Raw genomic sequence first — 16,854 nt, forward strand, 5'->3', positions numbered from 1 at the left:
ACCAGACAGCCCCCACAAATCCCAAACTGACATCCCTGTCCTCCATTTTCAAATTAAAAAAAAGGGGTCATTACAATCTATCACTACACGACAAAATAGCGAGGTCGCACTTAGCCTGCCTTCCTCTCGGACAGATGCCGAGAGCTGCAGCATTCCGCATCTGTTGACACGTGGACGGATGTGATCGCTCCATCGGCCGCTAACGGACGCCGGTACGTCGTAACCCCAGGTTCCCACCTCCCCCCGCACCTAACCCGAGTTAACGGCACCCTTCCTTTTTCTCTCTCTTTCTCTCTCTCTGTCTCTTTCTCTCTCCTCGCCGCTTTATTTGTTCTCTCTCTTCTGTTTCTCTCTCTACTGGGATTTCTCGCAACCGCCCAAGAAGAAGGCCGCCTCTCTCTCTTTCTCTCGAGCTCTCGCCGGCAGGGCGGAGGCCGAAACCTCGATTTTGGTAGCGTTTCGCATCGGGGGAAGCGTCTCGGACGCGTCGACGAGGAAGAGGGAGCGGGAAAGTGAACGCGTTTTTGGCGTGGGAGCGAAGCTAAGCTGGATTCCCGGATCGGAAATGTCCGCTACCTAAGGGATGATATCGGGCTTTTCCGACATCGCTCCGATCTTTCGGATGCCGGTAAAAGAGGCCCGGGGCCCGATCTAGGCGGCGGCCGGTGCTGGTTCAGGTTCCCGCCGTAGCGACCGAGCTCGGCGCCGGCGCTGGCGGCGCCGGCTGGGTGGACTGGTTGTTGGGAGCGAGGGCCAGTTCGTGGGGTGGATTTGGTTGGGAACAGTGATCGAAGACTAGTAGCTGGTAAAACTTTTTGCTTTTGGTCTTTCTTTTTTGTGGTGCTTTCTTTTTTGTTGTTTGGAAGCTCGAATCGAAGCTAGAAAACCCTAGATATCTGCTGGGAGTACAGCGGCGATGCCGGTGGAACTGGAGAATTCCTCCGTGATGACCTTCTCCAACTCGGGCTCCGCCGAGGCTAGCATCTCCTCCGGCCAGCAGCAGGCGCCACCGCCTCCCCCGGCTCCGGCCAAGAAGAAGCGCAATCTCCCCGGAATGCCAGGTAAAACTCGATAGCAAGCTCGAAACTAGAAACCAAGGGCGACTAAGGATTTCTTCTCTAATCCAAAGATTGGATTTTTATCTGTTTTTTGGTTGGTTTTTGTGGGATTTTAGATCCGGACGCGGAGGTGATAGCGCTGTCGCCGAAGACGCTTATGGCGACGAATAGGTTCGTGTGCGAGATCTGCAACAAAGGATTCCAGAGGGATCAGAATCTCCAGCTGCATCGAAGGGGGCACAACCTGCCGTGGAAGCTGAGGCAGAGGACGGGGAAGGAGCCGAGGAAACGGGTGTACGTGTGCCCGGAGCCGAGCTGCGTCCACCACGACCCCTCGCGGGCGCTCGGCGACCTCACCGGCATCAAGAAACACTTCTGCCGGAAGCATGGCGAGAAGAAGTGGAAGTGCGACAAGTGCTCGAAGAAATACGCTGTCCAGTCGGACTGGAAAGCCCACTCCAAGACCTGCGGCACCCGCGAGTACCGCTGCGACTGCGGCACCCTCTTCTCCCGGTACTCATCCATCAATCCCTCCCTCCCTCCAAAGCTACCATTTTTAGCCCTTCGAAAGCTATTCGATTCGATTGTTTCTTTGTTTCTCTGAAAGTTTTGTACTTCTGGGGGCAGGAGGGATAGCTTTATCACGCACAGGGCGTTCTGCGATGCGCTTGCGGAGGAGAGTGCCAAGTCGCAAACGAACAACACCGCCGCCTCGGCGTCGGCAGCGTCGGCGAACCAGAAGGCGGAGGATGACGGGAAGGAGGTTCCGGCGCCGGCCACGGCCCCGCCGGCTCCCGAGAAGTCTCCGCCTCCGGCGGCGATGGCCGGGGCTGGGTTGTCGCGCCAGCTGGTGGCTCCGCCGGAGCAGCAGCGAGGTCGGTCTCTTTCTTTTGTTTGGATTATCACCCTTAACAATGCTCGTTCCGATTCTAATTTGGACTATTCGAGCAATTATTTATTCGAAAGAGAGGAAAGAAAAATCGCTCCTTTTCCGGGTTGGGGATGGGGGAGGTTTCCTTAGAGCTTTTGTCGGATTTGCTTCTCGATGCAATAAAAAAAACGCGTCTTGGGTGGGATCCCGGGCGGTGGTTGCTGGAGTCTTTTGTCGGTAATGCTCTTTGAGAAGTCCTTTCTTTCGTCGGATGCTATCCAAGTGGAAGAAGAGAGGAGGGGAGAGAGAGAGAGAGGGAGAAGAGAGCAAATACTAAAGAGAGAGGTCTAGATGGAGAGAAAAGGGAGGAGGTGGGGATTGGGGCGGTGTTGTGTGTGTGTTTTTCCTTTCCAAAAGGTCTTCTCTGATTAAAACTTTCCATCTGCTATCGTTTTCCGGACGGAGCTTTCCATCTCTGCAGTCTCGAAAGAGATGACAGGAATGAAATAGAGGGATGAATCCAAATGAAAAGCAGCCATGGAGATCTCCCCACCACCACCGCCACCACCCCACTTCTACTCGAAATAAAAGCATCATTGCTCCTCTTTCTGGCCCCCTCTTTTCTTTCTCTTTCTTTCCCCTTGCTGTAGTGCGAAAAAAAAATCGATTTTTTTCAGAAGAAAAGAAGCTAACTTTTTTGGCCCTAATTTCGTGCTTTATCCTCGCAGAGCCGGAGAAGCCCCCCGCCGGGATGCTGCAGTACATTTCTCCGCCGCCGCCGCCCCCGCCCCCGCCGTCCTCCATCACCATTGGCAGCAACAACAGCAGCGGCACGACAAGCTGCAGTGGGGGAAGTAGCAGCGGCAGTAGCACCAGCGTGTTTGCGAGCCTCTTTGCCTCGGCCTCCGCCACCACCGCGGCGCAGAGCACCACCTTTTCCGACCTCATTGGCGCAATGAGCCGCACCGACCGCTCCCTCGCCACGGAGGCCCCGTCGCTGTGTCTGTCCACTAATGGCCCCGCCTCCCTCTTCTCGCAGCCACCTCAGGAGCGCCGCCCATTCCTTCCGCCGCTGCGGCCGCCGTCCCCGCACATGTCCGCCACCGCCCTGCTGCAGAAGGCCGCCCAGATGGGCGCCGCCGCCACTAGCAGCTCTTCCTTCCTCCGTGGCTTTGGGCTCGCAACCTCCACTGCCGGGCACCCGGACGGCCTCAATGACAGTGGCTTTCATTGGCGCCCGCAGCAGCAACAATTGGAGCCGGAGCCCACCTCAATTCTGTCAGCTGGGCTCGGACTCGGCCTTCCCTATGATAGCGCCACAGCCGCCGCTGCCGCAGGGCTGCCGGACTTGATGATGGGCGCGCCGCCGTTGTTCGGGCCAAAGCCGGCGACTTTGGACTTTCTGGGACTGGGGATGGGACCAGTAGGTGGCCCCGCCACCGGTGGACTATCGGCATTGATCACTTCCATTGGAGGCGGCCTCGACATGGGTTCCGGCGCAGCTGCAGCAGCTTCCGCTGGCCGTTTTGGGAGAGGGAGCTCGCCGGGGAAGGCGTGGGAGGGAGCGGAGAGGAAGCCCAACAGCCCTGCCATTCTGTAGGCACTTGCAATGAACTCCAATGGGTTTTGGTCCCTTTCTTTCCCCTTCCATTTGTGCAGCAGCTATGGGAATTCAGTGAGCAGTGGGACAATTTTTAGATGCTGGAGATCGACGGACCGAGAACATTCCCTTTTTCTTTGCTAGTTTCTTTCAGTCTATGTTCTTTTTCTTTTGTTAGGAAGGAGCCAAACAGGTTAGAGGGCTTAGAGCTGTTCATTTCTGCCTCTCTTTTTTTTTTGTTCTTAAATAGCTTTTGTATTTTGTTTTGCCATCTAGATTTAAAATATATTTTATATAAATATAGTATGGATAGGTTATATGTGGCTGCCTGGCTGTGGATTCCAGAGAGATTTCCATTTGAACTGAGATGGGAGGTGGACATGGCCACCTTTGCATACAGAGAAAAACCCAGAATTCGAAGGGAGAGAGACTGAGATTTAGGTCCACGAGTTCCTTGGAACCGGCGTTTTCTGTCTTTATGCGTACGTCTCTCTCTCTCTAATTATTTTGTTATTCTGGGAACTTGGACTTGGCGATGAATTTAACACAGGCAACGAGGCTGCACAGATAGCTATGATGGCTGCAGTGGGGTGGCCCATCACTGTGGGAATGGTAACGCCAAGGTGGTCTCGTCTTTGGTTTTTCAAACCGTGCTGTGTGTTGGAAGCTCAGGACTCAGGAGATATGAGGACAAGGAACGATGTTTCCCTTTTTTTGGTCACTCGGAAACAGTGAGATAGGACCAAGGCAGGGAGACACGGGAACGCCTGAAACTGAGTAGTGTGTACCCTTTTTTAAGTATAAATCGTCGTTGTACAATAAGCTGTCCTTCCTCTTATGAGCAGAGTCTCGGTTCTCATTTACTTCCATCGCTAAATTTTTATACAGTTGCGAACCATCTCTTTTCCTTTTTGCCGTGCTCCAACTCTCATGTCCACGCTAATGCAGGCCTTGGAATGCACCCAGTGTATAACAAACTCTTGAGGGCATATCTTAAGAGTGGGAGGTGACACAGATGTGGATATGGATGGTAATGCTGCTAAGATGGAAGAGAGGGTGCGGCATCCAAGGTGGTGTCGGAAGCTTGACTACTCCAGGATCATAAAAGGCTAAGCTTTGTCAGTTCACCTGCTCCTCAGCTTCTGAACATTTATTTTTTAATAGATGCATCCCTGCTTGTCAAAGGGAAGAATACGAGTGGGCCTCACGAAAGTGGAAGTGTATATTTATGAATCCACCACTAGATCATGCATAGATTATATCATTTGTAGGCGAAAGTGGAAGTGTATATTATTACAAGCGTTCAAGGATGGTGCAAAACTTGGGTTCCAAAGCAGATATTGTAGTTGAGCATCATGCATGGAAAGCAAAACAGTGCAAGACACAACCCCAAACAGCATGCTAGATCAGTTGTGGAGACAACTAGGAAACTAGTTGAATGGATATTTCATTTTCGAGTTGTATAATGAATCTTAGGTGCCCCGAGGTACTGTGTACATGAATTTTAGCTAAATTCATCTTCCTTCATTGGCGCATTATATTAAATTTGTTATCTATTGTATATAACTAACTTGGAGGTTCAATTTGTGCTTGACCTCTCCTTCGTCATTTGTAAGCTTGTATTAATGTTGTCATCGATCATTTTTTTATTTTGGATAATAATTAGGCTTTTATATCTATTCTATTCTATTCTATTTCTATTATCTATTCTATCATATTTATTCTATATTGCAATTAAAAAAAAACACTGCACCCCATCCACATGCATGTTATATGGTTATATGTTTGTGTGTGTATATACAATGAAGGCAATCCTCTTGTATAGAGCTCTCCTACGCCATATAGATGCCAATATCCATAATGTCATTATTAATAGGCTCTGCCATTATTAAATATGCAACAGATATTAATAATATTTGAAATATTTTATTTATTGTAATATATTTAATTATTGTATTATATTTTAATAATATTTGAAAAAGGAAGAAAAAACCGTACAATGCACATTGCATAGGCTCGACAGTACTGATGCCGGTATTAATGATGAAAGTTTTCTGCTTGGTCATTACTAAATTTATTACTTAATATGCAATAAAAATTTATATATTAAAATTTTTTATTTATTATAGTTTGTTACATTGTTATATTGTATTTTAAGAACAACTGAAGAAGGAGAAAAAATCGTTTATCATACATCATGCGAGGTTTGTATTCATTATGTTAGTAATAATGATAAAAGTTTCTCCATGGAAGCTCAACTCGTGTAGAGCTATGCTCATCATGTAGATGTAAGTATTAATGATGTGAGTTTGTAAATTAATGATGAGAGTTTTTGTTCAACCATCATTGAAATTTTGTTTAATATACAATAGAAATTTGACTATTAAATCCTTTTGTTTATTGTAACTTATTACATTACTATATTGTATTTTAAAAATAGTTTTAAAAAATGAGTAAAAACTATATTGCAGGCATCCTCCATGACATGTATTCGTTTTATTATATTATGTGGTTCCAAGTTGGAGAAACTAAATCTATATTTACCAACATGATGCGGGCTCTAGCAAGTTACTTACAATTCATCAACTCTGTAGCCTTGGTGTCAAATCCTCTATGCAATCTCCTAATAAAAAATACGAATAATAATCAAATAATAATTGAGGTATAATTAATTATGGCAAAGGGATGCAGTCATGCAGCTATAGGCTAGTTGTCCAAAATTAAACATGCATCATAGTCTAAGATTTATTAGTTAAATTACTATCATATGATTCTACCACGAGAAGGACACATCCAAAGATATGGATGTCAAAAGATGAGAGGATTAGCTTGCAAAATTTCATATTTCATTTTGTATACGAGAAATGCTGCCATGAGCAAAGCACGCATGCTGTCGTCCTACTCCAAAATTTTGCACGAAAGTTGTCCGTAGAGCCTTCCATGAAGAGGACTTCGGAAACTGTGCTCATCAATGCTTTATAAACTCTTTTTGTTATATATATATATATATAATCAAAGAGAGCTCATCAAAGTAAACTAACCTGCAAGCATTTATAAATGAAATCATCAAAACAGCATGTTTAATATAGCAAGCATAATAGTTCTTAAACTTATCCATGAAGTCATGGGCTACGCCCGGACTTGATGAAATAAATAATTCTTCCAAGTATTAATATAACAACATGCAGAGGATACGTCACAATGGCCAATGGGGCGTGTCTCATTGCACGAAATGCATAGGAAACTCATGGGCCAATCCGGATGAGCGGTCTAATATTTGGAGTAACGTGAGGACTACTGGATCATTGATGAAGGAAGAGGTGGGGCTCAGTGCCTCTCTACGTACGTACTCTCTCTTTCACATAGTTAAAGTTATGCCTGCGTCGTTGATCGACTAAAGAGGGTCATCAAGGAGAGGCGTATGGAATTGGCAGGGGGAAGAGCCTGAGCTTTTACCCCTGGAGCCGCGGAAGGCCGAGGTATGGTGATGACCCCACAAATAGCAAGGGGAAATTAGTGAAAGAAACTTCGGTCGTCCCCGCTTCCATATTTGACGACTTGTGGGCTTCTGGGAAAGAAGCAACATTTTAAGACCTGATTGGGTGGATTGGGTTGACCGAAGTTCTAAAAATCTATTAGTATATAGTTCTGCATGGTTCAATTGCTTCTTAATGGAGGACTGTCTATTAATGAAGAAATTAGACGTGCAGAAATTGAAAAAAAATATATTTTTATGTGGACTTTGAAATTAGAATTTTGTGGACCCTATAATTAGAATTTTATTTGGTCTCCAATATTTTAGTTTTATACGGACACTTATTATAATTTTAGATTATTTATATAAATCTATTGCTATGTTGATTGAGAATACAATTTGAATAATTAAGATTACAGGATATTGAGAATTCTCTCTCTCTCTCTCTCTCTCTCTCTCTCCCGGCTTTCTCTCTTCTTCTACCGCTTCCTTTCTTCTTCTCCTCCTCGTCTCTCCCCTCTTCTTTTTTTCTCTCTATTAGATCTGCATTAGTTGGTATCAGCTCCGCCGCCGCCACCACCCTCCGTCCCATGCTCCACCGCCATTGAGCCATGCCACTGTACCATTCCACAACTAATCACTAGAAGAAGAAAAAAAGAAAAAAAAGAGAGAGAGAGAGAGAAAAAGAAAGAAAGAAAGAAAGGGAAAAAAGAGAGGCAAATTTTGCTCCCCTATTTTTTCGCCGATCCTATGTTTCTTTGTCATCCCCATCTCCATCTCGGCAATCGGTGGCCAGCCGCCCCTTCGCTAGAGCCCTCTCGTTGCCTCACAACCGCATCGATCTCCAGGAACGGTCGCCACCCTAATCCCTTCTCCTGCTTGGACTTCCTCTCTAACTCCTTTTCCTTTGCCTTACTACCACCTAGATTGAGGCCCACATCCTCAGCATTATTCTTTCGACCCCATCCCTAGCCCCACATCGACCGAATTGCCCTCTCTTCACCGTAGCTCTGAAGTCCTCGTCGGGCTGAGGATTCAAATCCATTCAAATCTAATCACAAGCATTACGATCGACCTATGATCAGCCTCAATGAGCCCATGCTGCAGTATTCCCTAGTTCATATAGGTCATGGCCTGGGTTCACTCTAATACCATTTGTAACAACTCAAAATCTTACCCAAAATAACTAATTAGAAAGTATATTTTAGAGTTTCTTAGTCCTATTTAAGCACTCAAGATCTTTCTGGTGAATAATCAATATGAGACTAAATACACAAATCTTCACACTATGCGCCTTTCATAATTGTAATCTTCTCCTTCCACCACAATCCATACCTTTCCACTAAGTTTCACAATTCTCTGCCGAGATTCACTTGTCTCTTCCTAGCTTCACCCTATCTAATAGTGATCTAAACCTCTCTCCACTATTCTCCTCCACTGTACACCAATCTCCATCCTTCTTGTCAATGCTGCACTCTCATCGCCGCCATGGAGACATCGTCGGTCTTTGCCCTTGGCCTTGATCTTTAGAGGGCCACCGCCTCCCTGCCCTAAGCTCTTTTGATGCTGCCCACTCATCGCCATTGCCCCATGATTATGGTTTGGGATTTGAGGCTTCGCAAGGAAGGAAGCCCCAAGTAGATCGTAATCTAATCTAGATCCGACCCCGACCTGGTAGGAAGCCGCCCTATGGATCTAGGTTCAAATCCATCAGATCCAACCTACTTTGGCCGTTATCCAACCTGTCGACCTGATTCAACTTTGCCTCGCAATTGATGCCATGGTAATACCACATTAGCAATTGGTGCCACATTGCACCAAATTAGTGCCTAATTAGCACCTGAAGCCTATCTAGCTAATTTGGAAGTGTTGATTCCATTTTTGGCATATGTTTTCCTAGAGGGTTAAGTAATGGTCTAAAGTGCTCTTTGTGAGGTAATTTTTTTTTCTTTTGAAAGCTTAATTGATATTTAGTTGATTGGATGATTAGTAAGTTATTTTAGTTCCAAGTTTAAACTTATCCTTTTTATCATATTAAAAAAAACCATTATTATGCATTGCACCCAACACCTATTTGCACCTAGCTTTTTTATTTATTGTCCTTAGCCTAGTTTTTTATATTAGTAGACTCTGAAATATTATTTGCGTTAGATTTACTGATCTTGCATATTTGAATCGTAATGGTTTACTATTTGTTTACACCATATCCAGACTGATTGTGATCTAAAGGTCAATGTGCCAAGAAAAGTGCAAGTTGAAACACTAAGGTACAAGCCAAATGAATATAGTGGACCCAATGAAGCAAGCGATCAGCCTATGATAAGGTCTTAGTGGAGCAGAGTCCAAGAATGATAGTTCCACTAATCTTACAGCTTCATAGAACATGAAGAATTTTGGATTACCCCCACTTGGTAATCTAGTATGGAAAAAGAAATACTACTCCTTTGGTGGTATTTGTTTTACCTTCTTTTTCAGCAAAATAGGCATTGGATCCATCATTTATTTTACCACAACTTTCATCTTCTTTTCCTACCAAACATGTTAACTCGATACGAGATTTATTTTTCCATACTAGATTACCTCCAACTAGACGAACCCTTAGTCCTTTAGCTCTACCAAATGGGTTTTGTTTGTATCTTTCGCGTGAAAGAATAATTGATCTTCTTTAATGACATCAACCATTAGATTGCGCCTTGCACAGATCTCGAAGATCTTCGAACTCTTTATCCACCTACACAGATCTTGCATTGATCTCAAAGCATCCTAACACTTTCTTTCATCCATCTGCACAGATCTCGAACCAGCTATTGCACACTCCAATCGTTGACGTTGCAAAAGAAGCTTTAGTTGGCAAAGTGCAAATTAGGTTTCTAGGCCTTCTGTATCCCATGAGATTAATTTCATGCCACATCCCTCCAAGTCCCAAGAGCTAGGATCCAAAATGATCCCTCCAAGCACAACCTTTTTTGGTGGGATTCCAAACACAACCACTCTAAGAAGCAACACGAGAAAAGAAAACTATATTTCGCACCCCCCCCCCCCCTTCTCTCGATTAATTAGATATTGTTGCCGTAGAACTTAAACTAAGGTGGGATACAGCTCGGAGGACCTTGAGGTCGGCTGGAGATGACTGATCAAGCTAGTTAAGATGTCGGATGCTGGCCTCCTCCGCCGAGGGTCTGAATCTGGCGGTCTATTTTCTCGATCTTCTTATCGAGGTAGACATCACACTGAGGCAGGGGCTCCATGGGACGAACAAGCAAGAGGATCTGGATGGAGTCCCACCAGAATAGGGGCTTGGAGTGCATTGTCTCCCATTCCGGATGGGGTCGCTTTGTTTGGCATGTCGACTCTAACACGCTCGCTCGGGATTCTGGTCCTCAGAGCGGTAGTTGTCCTGAGGCATGTGGTGTGCCGTGACTAAGAATGGGGGCCGTACTGACCGAATTCTAGTTGAACTGGTCGCACCATTGCCTGATGCATGCTCTAGACCGCCGCGGTCAACATCTGCACATGTTGAGTGAGCACATTAAACTGCTCATTATCTTTAGGCGCAATCGACTGCTCTGGTGGAGCAGGTTCAGGGCTCTGCAACAACCTTTGGGAGGTCGAAGCACGGCATTGCAAAGCATGCATTGTGCCGTGGATTCCTTGCAACTTCTAGCAAAGGTTCAATCCCTCATTCTAGCACCAATCTATTACCGTAGAACACGGACTGAGGTGGGAATACAGCCAAACAACTCTAAGGTAGGCTAGAGACGACTGAACAGGCCAGTTGAGGTGTTACGTGCTGGTCTCCTTTGCTAGGTAGCCTGCAAGAAATCCGCTTGCCAGAGAATTTTCAGTGGGGGACCATCCAATACCTAAGTCAAAACAACGGAGCAACAGTATGGAAGGAAGAGAGTTTCAACAGAGGGTCGCTCTGTGAATAGGGTTGCATATATATTGCAAACCTGAGGTCCCCGAGGTGCTCTCCTTATATAGGAAAGCCAGTTTGTCATTACTTGAGCCGATGTAGTGTGCAATGATGGCCAAGCAATGCCAGTGATACGGCCGCAGTGTGGGTGCCAGTTCACATGGGCAGCAAAGTGCGCTAGTAGGGCGTAGGATGCGATGCCGCTGCTGCAGACTGCCAAGGCTGTCGGTTGTTGGGACAGTCAGCTCTTGTCGACTCGTGCCAATTGTCTTGCTTGGCTAATGACTCCGGTCGATCGGCTCTTCGGCTGGGGCCGAGGAGTTCGCATTGGATGGTCGGGCTGCTTGGCTATGGTCGAGATAGTTCTCTTCGGCTTACATCCAAGGTAAAGGGAGAGATCTAGTCTGAAATCGAGGTACCTAATATTTCCCCCATCAGATCTTATTATCGAGTCAAGCTTTATGGCCTCAATCATGGTGCTCAAAGACATTTTTCTTAGATTCTAGTTTTAGTTCAATCATAGTGCTCAATAAACTGGCCAAAGAATAAGGAAATCATATATTTAGCCAAGTTTGTCACACTCCCAAAACCCGTAATGATATGTTTAGCCAAGATCGTCACGGTCCCATGACCCATAAAAGAAAAAATCAATGGAAGAGGAAAGATAGAGAACAGCAATTGTGTGCACAGCAAATGTGCCAGAAATCCATAGAATGGATGCTTAGACATATGTTTGGCCAATCAAAAAAAAGGAAAAAAAAAAGGAAAAAAAAGGAACAAATAGCTGCAAAATTTCAACCAAAAAAAAATCCCGATAAAACGCTCAAATGTCACATTTCGTAGAAAAGGAAATCCAATCTATGCCAAAATTCCCGGGAAAATGAAAGGGCCGGTCTTAGCACTTTCCTGTTGATGCAAGGAAGTGACATAGGGCAATCCGTCCCACCATTCCCGATTCAAGCAAAAAGACCTCTCTAGTCTCCGATCGGGAGAAGGAATGCTAGTGCGCAAGCTCTTCTCAAAAAAAGAGAGGTTTTTTCCCTATAGCGCTAGCCAGCAAGCTTTTTTGTTTTTTTAACCTTCAGCGAAAAGGAAAGAAATTGGCTCACATTACGACGAAGGGATTAAAAAAAGGCAAAGGATAGGCGCAAGGTTCTACCTCTAAAGGCACTTGACAGTGCAGCAGGCATCGGAAACACAAGTTCAAATTGCAAAAGGTATGTGTCGAGCATATCTAACCGGAAGCTCATTCTCATGATGTGCCTATAATTGTTTAAAAAAAACACAATGCAATGTTAAATTTGCCACCTGAAATTGCCATGAAAACCCAATAGAAATCAGCTACTTACCAACACATCTATCTCTTAAGCCATTTTTCCATTTATCATGATCGCTTGTGTCTGGCCTCAACCTTGTCAATCCGAAACTTAATATATATGAGCTCGATTACGATAAATTGGAGATCACCAAAATACATAAATTTTGATTTCTAAGTAGCATTTTTTTTATACTGTAAACCGTCTTTAACACTATGGATCTTCAATTCGGATGCTTGATCATTGTTTTTTAAATGTTAGATCTTGTTTCCAAGATTTAATGGAAAGTGTTGGTCCAACTTATCATATCGTTGCCACCCTACTTGTCAATGACATTTAAATGGGATACGATTGGGAGAACTCCAAAATTCATATTGATCCCCAATGGCCTCCCACGCATTCTTTGAAGGATTCCTCTTTCCCAAATGCCTTCTTTTTTTCTTTTCCTTTTTTATTTGCAAATTAAAACTAATATTCTGACCTATAATTATGCATGATTAATGCCATTAAAGGCGGTTGAGCTCATGATGGCCCAAAGAGAGGAGGCCTACTATGGGTGTCCAAAGTGGTTGCATTGGATGCTTGATTTGAGTGGAAAATAAAGAATTATGGGCCTCCTGCTAGGTTGATGGCTCCATGCTGTTTTTGAAGTAGTTGGTTTCATAAAATGTAAAATTCTGGACCTCTTTTCTACGTTGATGGCTCCATGGTGCTTTTGAAGTAGTTGGTTTTTATAAGTGTTTCTTTAGTTAGTTTATGAGAAGGTTGCAAATGGGTCCTATACCACCCACCGGTGGGCAATCTAATGTTAGGTCAGACATTTAGAAGTGAATCTAAAAATATTTTATGGCAGGATTGAAGCCAAGTTGCATCTAATTCTATGATAACTTCTTGTCTTTTTGGTAATTGATGAGGCCATTTTTCCAGATATGTGCATAGATATTCCTATATCATTGCTTAGCATGGCAAACCTCACATATTGTATCATATGTTATTACTTAGGACCTCATAAGGTATTATTTGGGTTCTTTAGACTTGTATAAGAATCCAAGATTTACCCACATTGCCGATGGATCCTCACATACTCCACCAGTTTAAGCATTGATGAAAATTTCAGGCTAAAGATTCAAATCTAATCACAAGCATCACGTTTGGCTTGTGGTCAGCCACAATGGGCCCGTGCTGCAGTATTCCCTAATCGACATAAGTCATGGACTGGATCTGCTCTGATACTATTTGTTACAACCAAAGACTTTATCCAAAAAGACTAGCTTGAAGGTACTATTTGGGTTCTTTGGCCATGTATAAGTACCCAAGACCTACACAGTGCATAGCCAATGTTGGACTAAACATACACCCGTACGGATCCTCATATCATACCAGAATGAAATGATGTGCGAGTGGGACATTGGACATGGGTGGATGCTATATGCTTAGAGGGTAATGTAATAGTAGACCAAGTGCATAAACTAGTCTTATCCCCAGTCTTGCTCAGCAATTGCTGTGACATGTGTCTTGCATAACCTAATTTCGGTAAGGGCTTACCAAGTAGGTTGGGTCTATTTGGGCGAAGTCCAAATGGACTAGCCACAGACTAGGTTCAAGACCAGAATTGATACTGCTTGGAGACTTGGCATGACACTATAGTGTCTCAAGTATCCGTGCCAAGTGCCCAAAACCTCCACAATGCACTCTGATAAGTTCATGACAGTACCAATAAGATTTGATTCCACATATTTACAAGGATCAAAGATCTAAATTTCCATGTCTGCGGTGTACTCGTCTAGAAACTAAATGAAGCTCAAGGGATGTTGTCTTCTTGACCGTTAAAAGCCTCATTCTTAATGTACCTCTACCTGCTATGTCCTGCTTTGAAGGAAACATCCACGTTTCTCTATGAATTTGATGCCCTAATAGAAGAATATGGCAATAGCTCGGATAACAATCTTCTTTTGACGAGTATAATCTCCTAGAGAATGTAAAGCAGCTTAAGAACTCTTCAATACTTGCCTAAAGGCATATGATGTGCCAAATTAAACAATATCATGACGGCAAATCCTGCTCTCTTTAAAACATGATCCCAATCTCTTTGAAACAAAGCTTAAATAGAAACTAGAAAGCCCCAAGACAAACTGGGTATAAGCCCAACTCATTTAGTTAAAAATTAGCTCAGCGGCCCCTAAGTATGAAAGTTGGAGGTAGTTCTGACACAATCCACTAACACAATATTGGCTTGAATACAAGGAGTCTTAGGAGGTGATATGGGTTGCTTAGTTGACACCATGTACAAAAGAAGTATTCCCACAGGGCTGGCATCAACAGGAGAAGGTACAATAAAATTACCTCTCTTTGCTTACAAAATAGAGGGCGAGTGAATGAGAATGAAATCATTCGTGACTGTATTTGCAGCTATTTTATTGAATATATATGAATTAGTACATCGAGAATGAAAGCTTTCTAAATTTCAAGTTTACTAAGTATTAATGTTAAGTTTTCTTTTGTTCTTTTGTGAAGAGAAACCATCTTGAAAGAAAAGAATTGAATGACCTTATTTTTCATTCACTGCACTTAAGAACTTAAAGAGCAATTAAAGGCAAGAAAAGACCCCATGATTGATAATGGAAGCTTTCTAATTTCATTATTGGTGAATGAGTATAGGGATAATGGAAGCCTTCTAAATTTCAAGTTTCTAAGTGTTAATGTTAATCCATCTTTTTTTTTTCTTTCATGAATGTAGGTATATACTAAGAAGAGGAACTGTCTTGAATAAAAATGATTGAAGGACCGGTTGGAAAGTAAACTAAATTTAACAAAACATTAGTTAGTACTAATTAATGGAGTCCAAGAACATGTTTCTCAGTGTCTCTAAGTGATGTCTCATAGAGTTTATGTATTTATTTAATGTTTGGCCTTGGATTACAATAATGCATTTATGCAAGGATATACAGAGGATCATTTTGTATCTATTTAAATCCTTAAAATCAGCCATTTTGAAGGGGATAACCAAGTGAGCAAATAATCTACTAATTGTCTCCAAATAAATTCTATAATAATGTTATTTGTTTGATGGAGGTTGAGTGTTCATTCCTTTTCTATCTTGTTTTTATTGTTATTTTTATTTGGTTTTTCTACTACAATTCAAGATGTGTAGTCTAAAGTGTCTAGCTATATTTTGAGAGTAGTCTTACTCTTTACATTGTATCAGAGATTCATTAGAAGGTTCAGTGGTGTTTGCGTCTTTGCAAGGGGAAGGCCAAGAAGGAAGAAGAAAGTAATTGGCGGATTGGTTCATGTGCTGAGGATGGACTCCAATGGAGGTAATTAATTTGAAACAACTGTAAGTGGAGAAGCTAAATAACATTAATTATAAATATAGGAAATTAGAGGAAATAGAACAAAGAAAACTCAGATGAAGATGCAATAGAAGAAAAAAAAAATATTTATGATATTGAAATTAGAGGAAATGATATGAAGAAAGAAAAGAAAATGAAGTTTTAGAAGTTCAAATGACAAAAATTGAAGAGGTTGAAGAGTTGAAAAGTGAATGAGTTTAAAAATTTGATAAGAAGTGTGTATCTAACGAAAGAGAGGTATTTTGGTGAATGGATCTGGAGAGATACCAACTTGTTACCTTCTGGACATCTTGGATGTTATGCTTGTGCAGTCTATATAATCCCTTTTATAGCTTGTTCAAATGATGAACAGAGAAGTACATGGAGCCAAAATATTTGAAAATAGGAAACATTTAAACTTGTAGAGTAGAGAACTACTTTTATGATACATAGTAGATTAGCATGGAAGGTTTCTTTGATCGAGAGGAGCAAGCTCATGCATAATTAAAAATATTTTATGGGAGATGGTCCACATATAAAGAGTGGAAGGTATTGATATGTTTCAATGAAGGCATACAAGTAGATAAATATTTTGCACAAGAGAATGAAGTTATTTCATAAACCTTTCATATCGATTGAGATGGACATAAGCATTTTTGCGTTTAAAAATATTGGACCTATAACAACAATCAAAAAGGTACATGTTTCCAAGCCTCCCAAATTTCATATTTTCAAGAAGCTAGAATGGTGCATAGAATGGCATATGAAGGAAATCTATTATGAGTCAATAGGAGAAAAGTATCGTGACTTAACAAAACAAAGAGGCAAGACTTCACATCAACCTTATAAACACTATGGAGGGAGGGTTAAATAGAGCTGTTCATTGAGAAACCCACTGATGAGACCGTCCTTGGCTTGATAGGAGCTCACTTGATTAGTCAACAAATTGAGCTGGAGATTAGCCCCTTTCACCACATTTCTCAATTGTTTCTGTGAAGGTTTTCTCCATCAGTTGGACAGCGTATCAATATTCTGCTCCATCATAAGTCCTACAAATATAAATGTGAAGCCTGTGTATTATAGAATTGCTACTATAGAGAAAATGATGATCAAATATTTGTTCATCTTTCACATATTATAATGTAACATAATTGGTCATGCTTCAAAGTATTGTTCCTAATAGTAAAGAACAAAAGCGATAATTCCCATTGGTACAGTGATATCAAAACAAAATTATCAAGAGCGCAAATGAATCACCTCTCAAGCACTATATCATAATATGTTCT

At 42.7% G+C, this 16,854-nt stretch overlaps 1 protein-coding gene and 1 long non-coding RNA gene across 3 annotated transcripts; both read left to right on the top strand.

Moving 5' to 3' along the window:
• The first annotated feature begins 306 nt into the window (after positions 1 to 306).
• On the top strand, positions 307 to 3,852 carry LOC120108193 (zinc finger protein GAI-ASSOCIATED FACTOR 1-like). 2 transcript variants are annotated; one of them, XM_039121766.1, is made up of 5 exons: positions 307 to 805; positions 912 to 1,061; positions 1,175 to 1,571; positions 1,686 to 1,933; positions 2,658 to 3,852. In XM_039121766.1, exons 2-5 carry the CDS (start codon positions 917 to 919, stop codon positions 3,527 to 3,529), a joined length of 1,662 nt encoding a protein of 553 aa, XP_038977694.1. In that variant the 5' UTR covers positions 307 to 805; positions 912 to 916; the 3' UTR covers positions 3,530 to 3,852. The 2 variants fall into 2 exon arrangements, with proteins under 2 accessions (XP_038977694.1, XP_038977693.1); XM_039121765.1 differs by having other exon boundaries at positions 307 to 1,061.
• Positions 3,853 to 4,171: 319 nt separating this feature from the next.
• Positions 4,172 to 5,155, top strand: LOC120108194. The gene is made up of 2 exons (XR_005509667.1): positions 4,172 to 4,309; positions 4,478 to 5,155. It is a non-coding gene; the product is annotated as an uncharacterized LOC120108194 (long non-coding RNA).
• The last annotated feature ends 11,699 nt before the right edge of the window (positions 5,156 to 16,854 follow it).

This window comes from Phoenix dactylifera, unplaced genomic scaffold (assembly GCF_009389715.1).
Source record: "Phoenix dactylifera cultivar Barhee BC4 unplaced genomic scaffold, palm_55x_up_171113_PBpolish2nd_filt_p 001217F, whole genome shotgun sequence".
In the NCBI taxonomy this organism is placed as follows: domain Eukaryota; kingdom Viridiplantae; phylum Streptophyta; class Magnoliopsida; order Arecales; family Arecaceae; genus Phoenix; species Phoenix dactylifera.

Bases quoted from the DNA above. Each gene is read 5' to 3' on its own strand.
- LOC120108193 (XM_039121765.1), top strand. From the start codon at position 917: ATGCCGGTGGAACTGGAGAATTCCTCCGTGATGACCTTCTCCAACTCG. The intron at 1,062-1,174 runs GTAAAACTCGAT...GTGGGATTTTAG, and splicing joins CAATCTCCCCGGAATGCCAG to ATCCGGACGCGGAGGTGATA. The intron at 1,934-2,657 runs GTCGGTCTCTTT...TTATCCTCGCAG, and splicing joins TCCGCCGGAGCAGCAGCGAG to AGCCGGAGAAGCCCCCCGCC.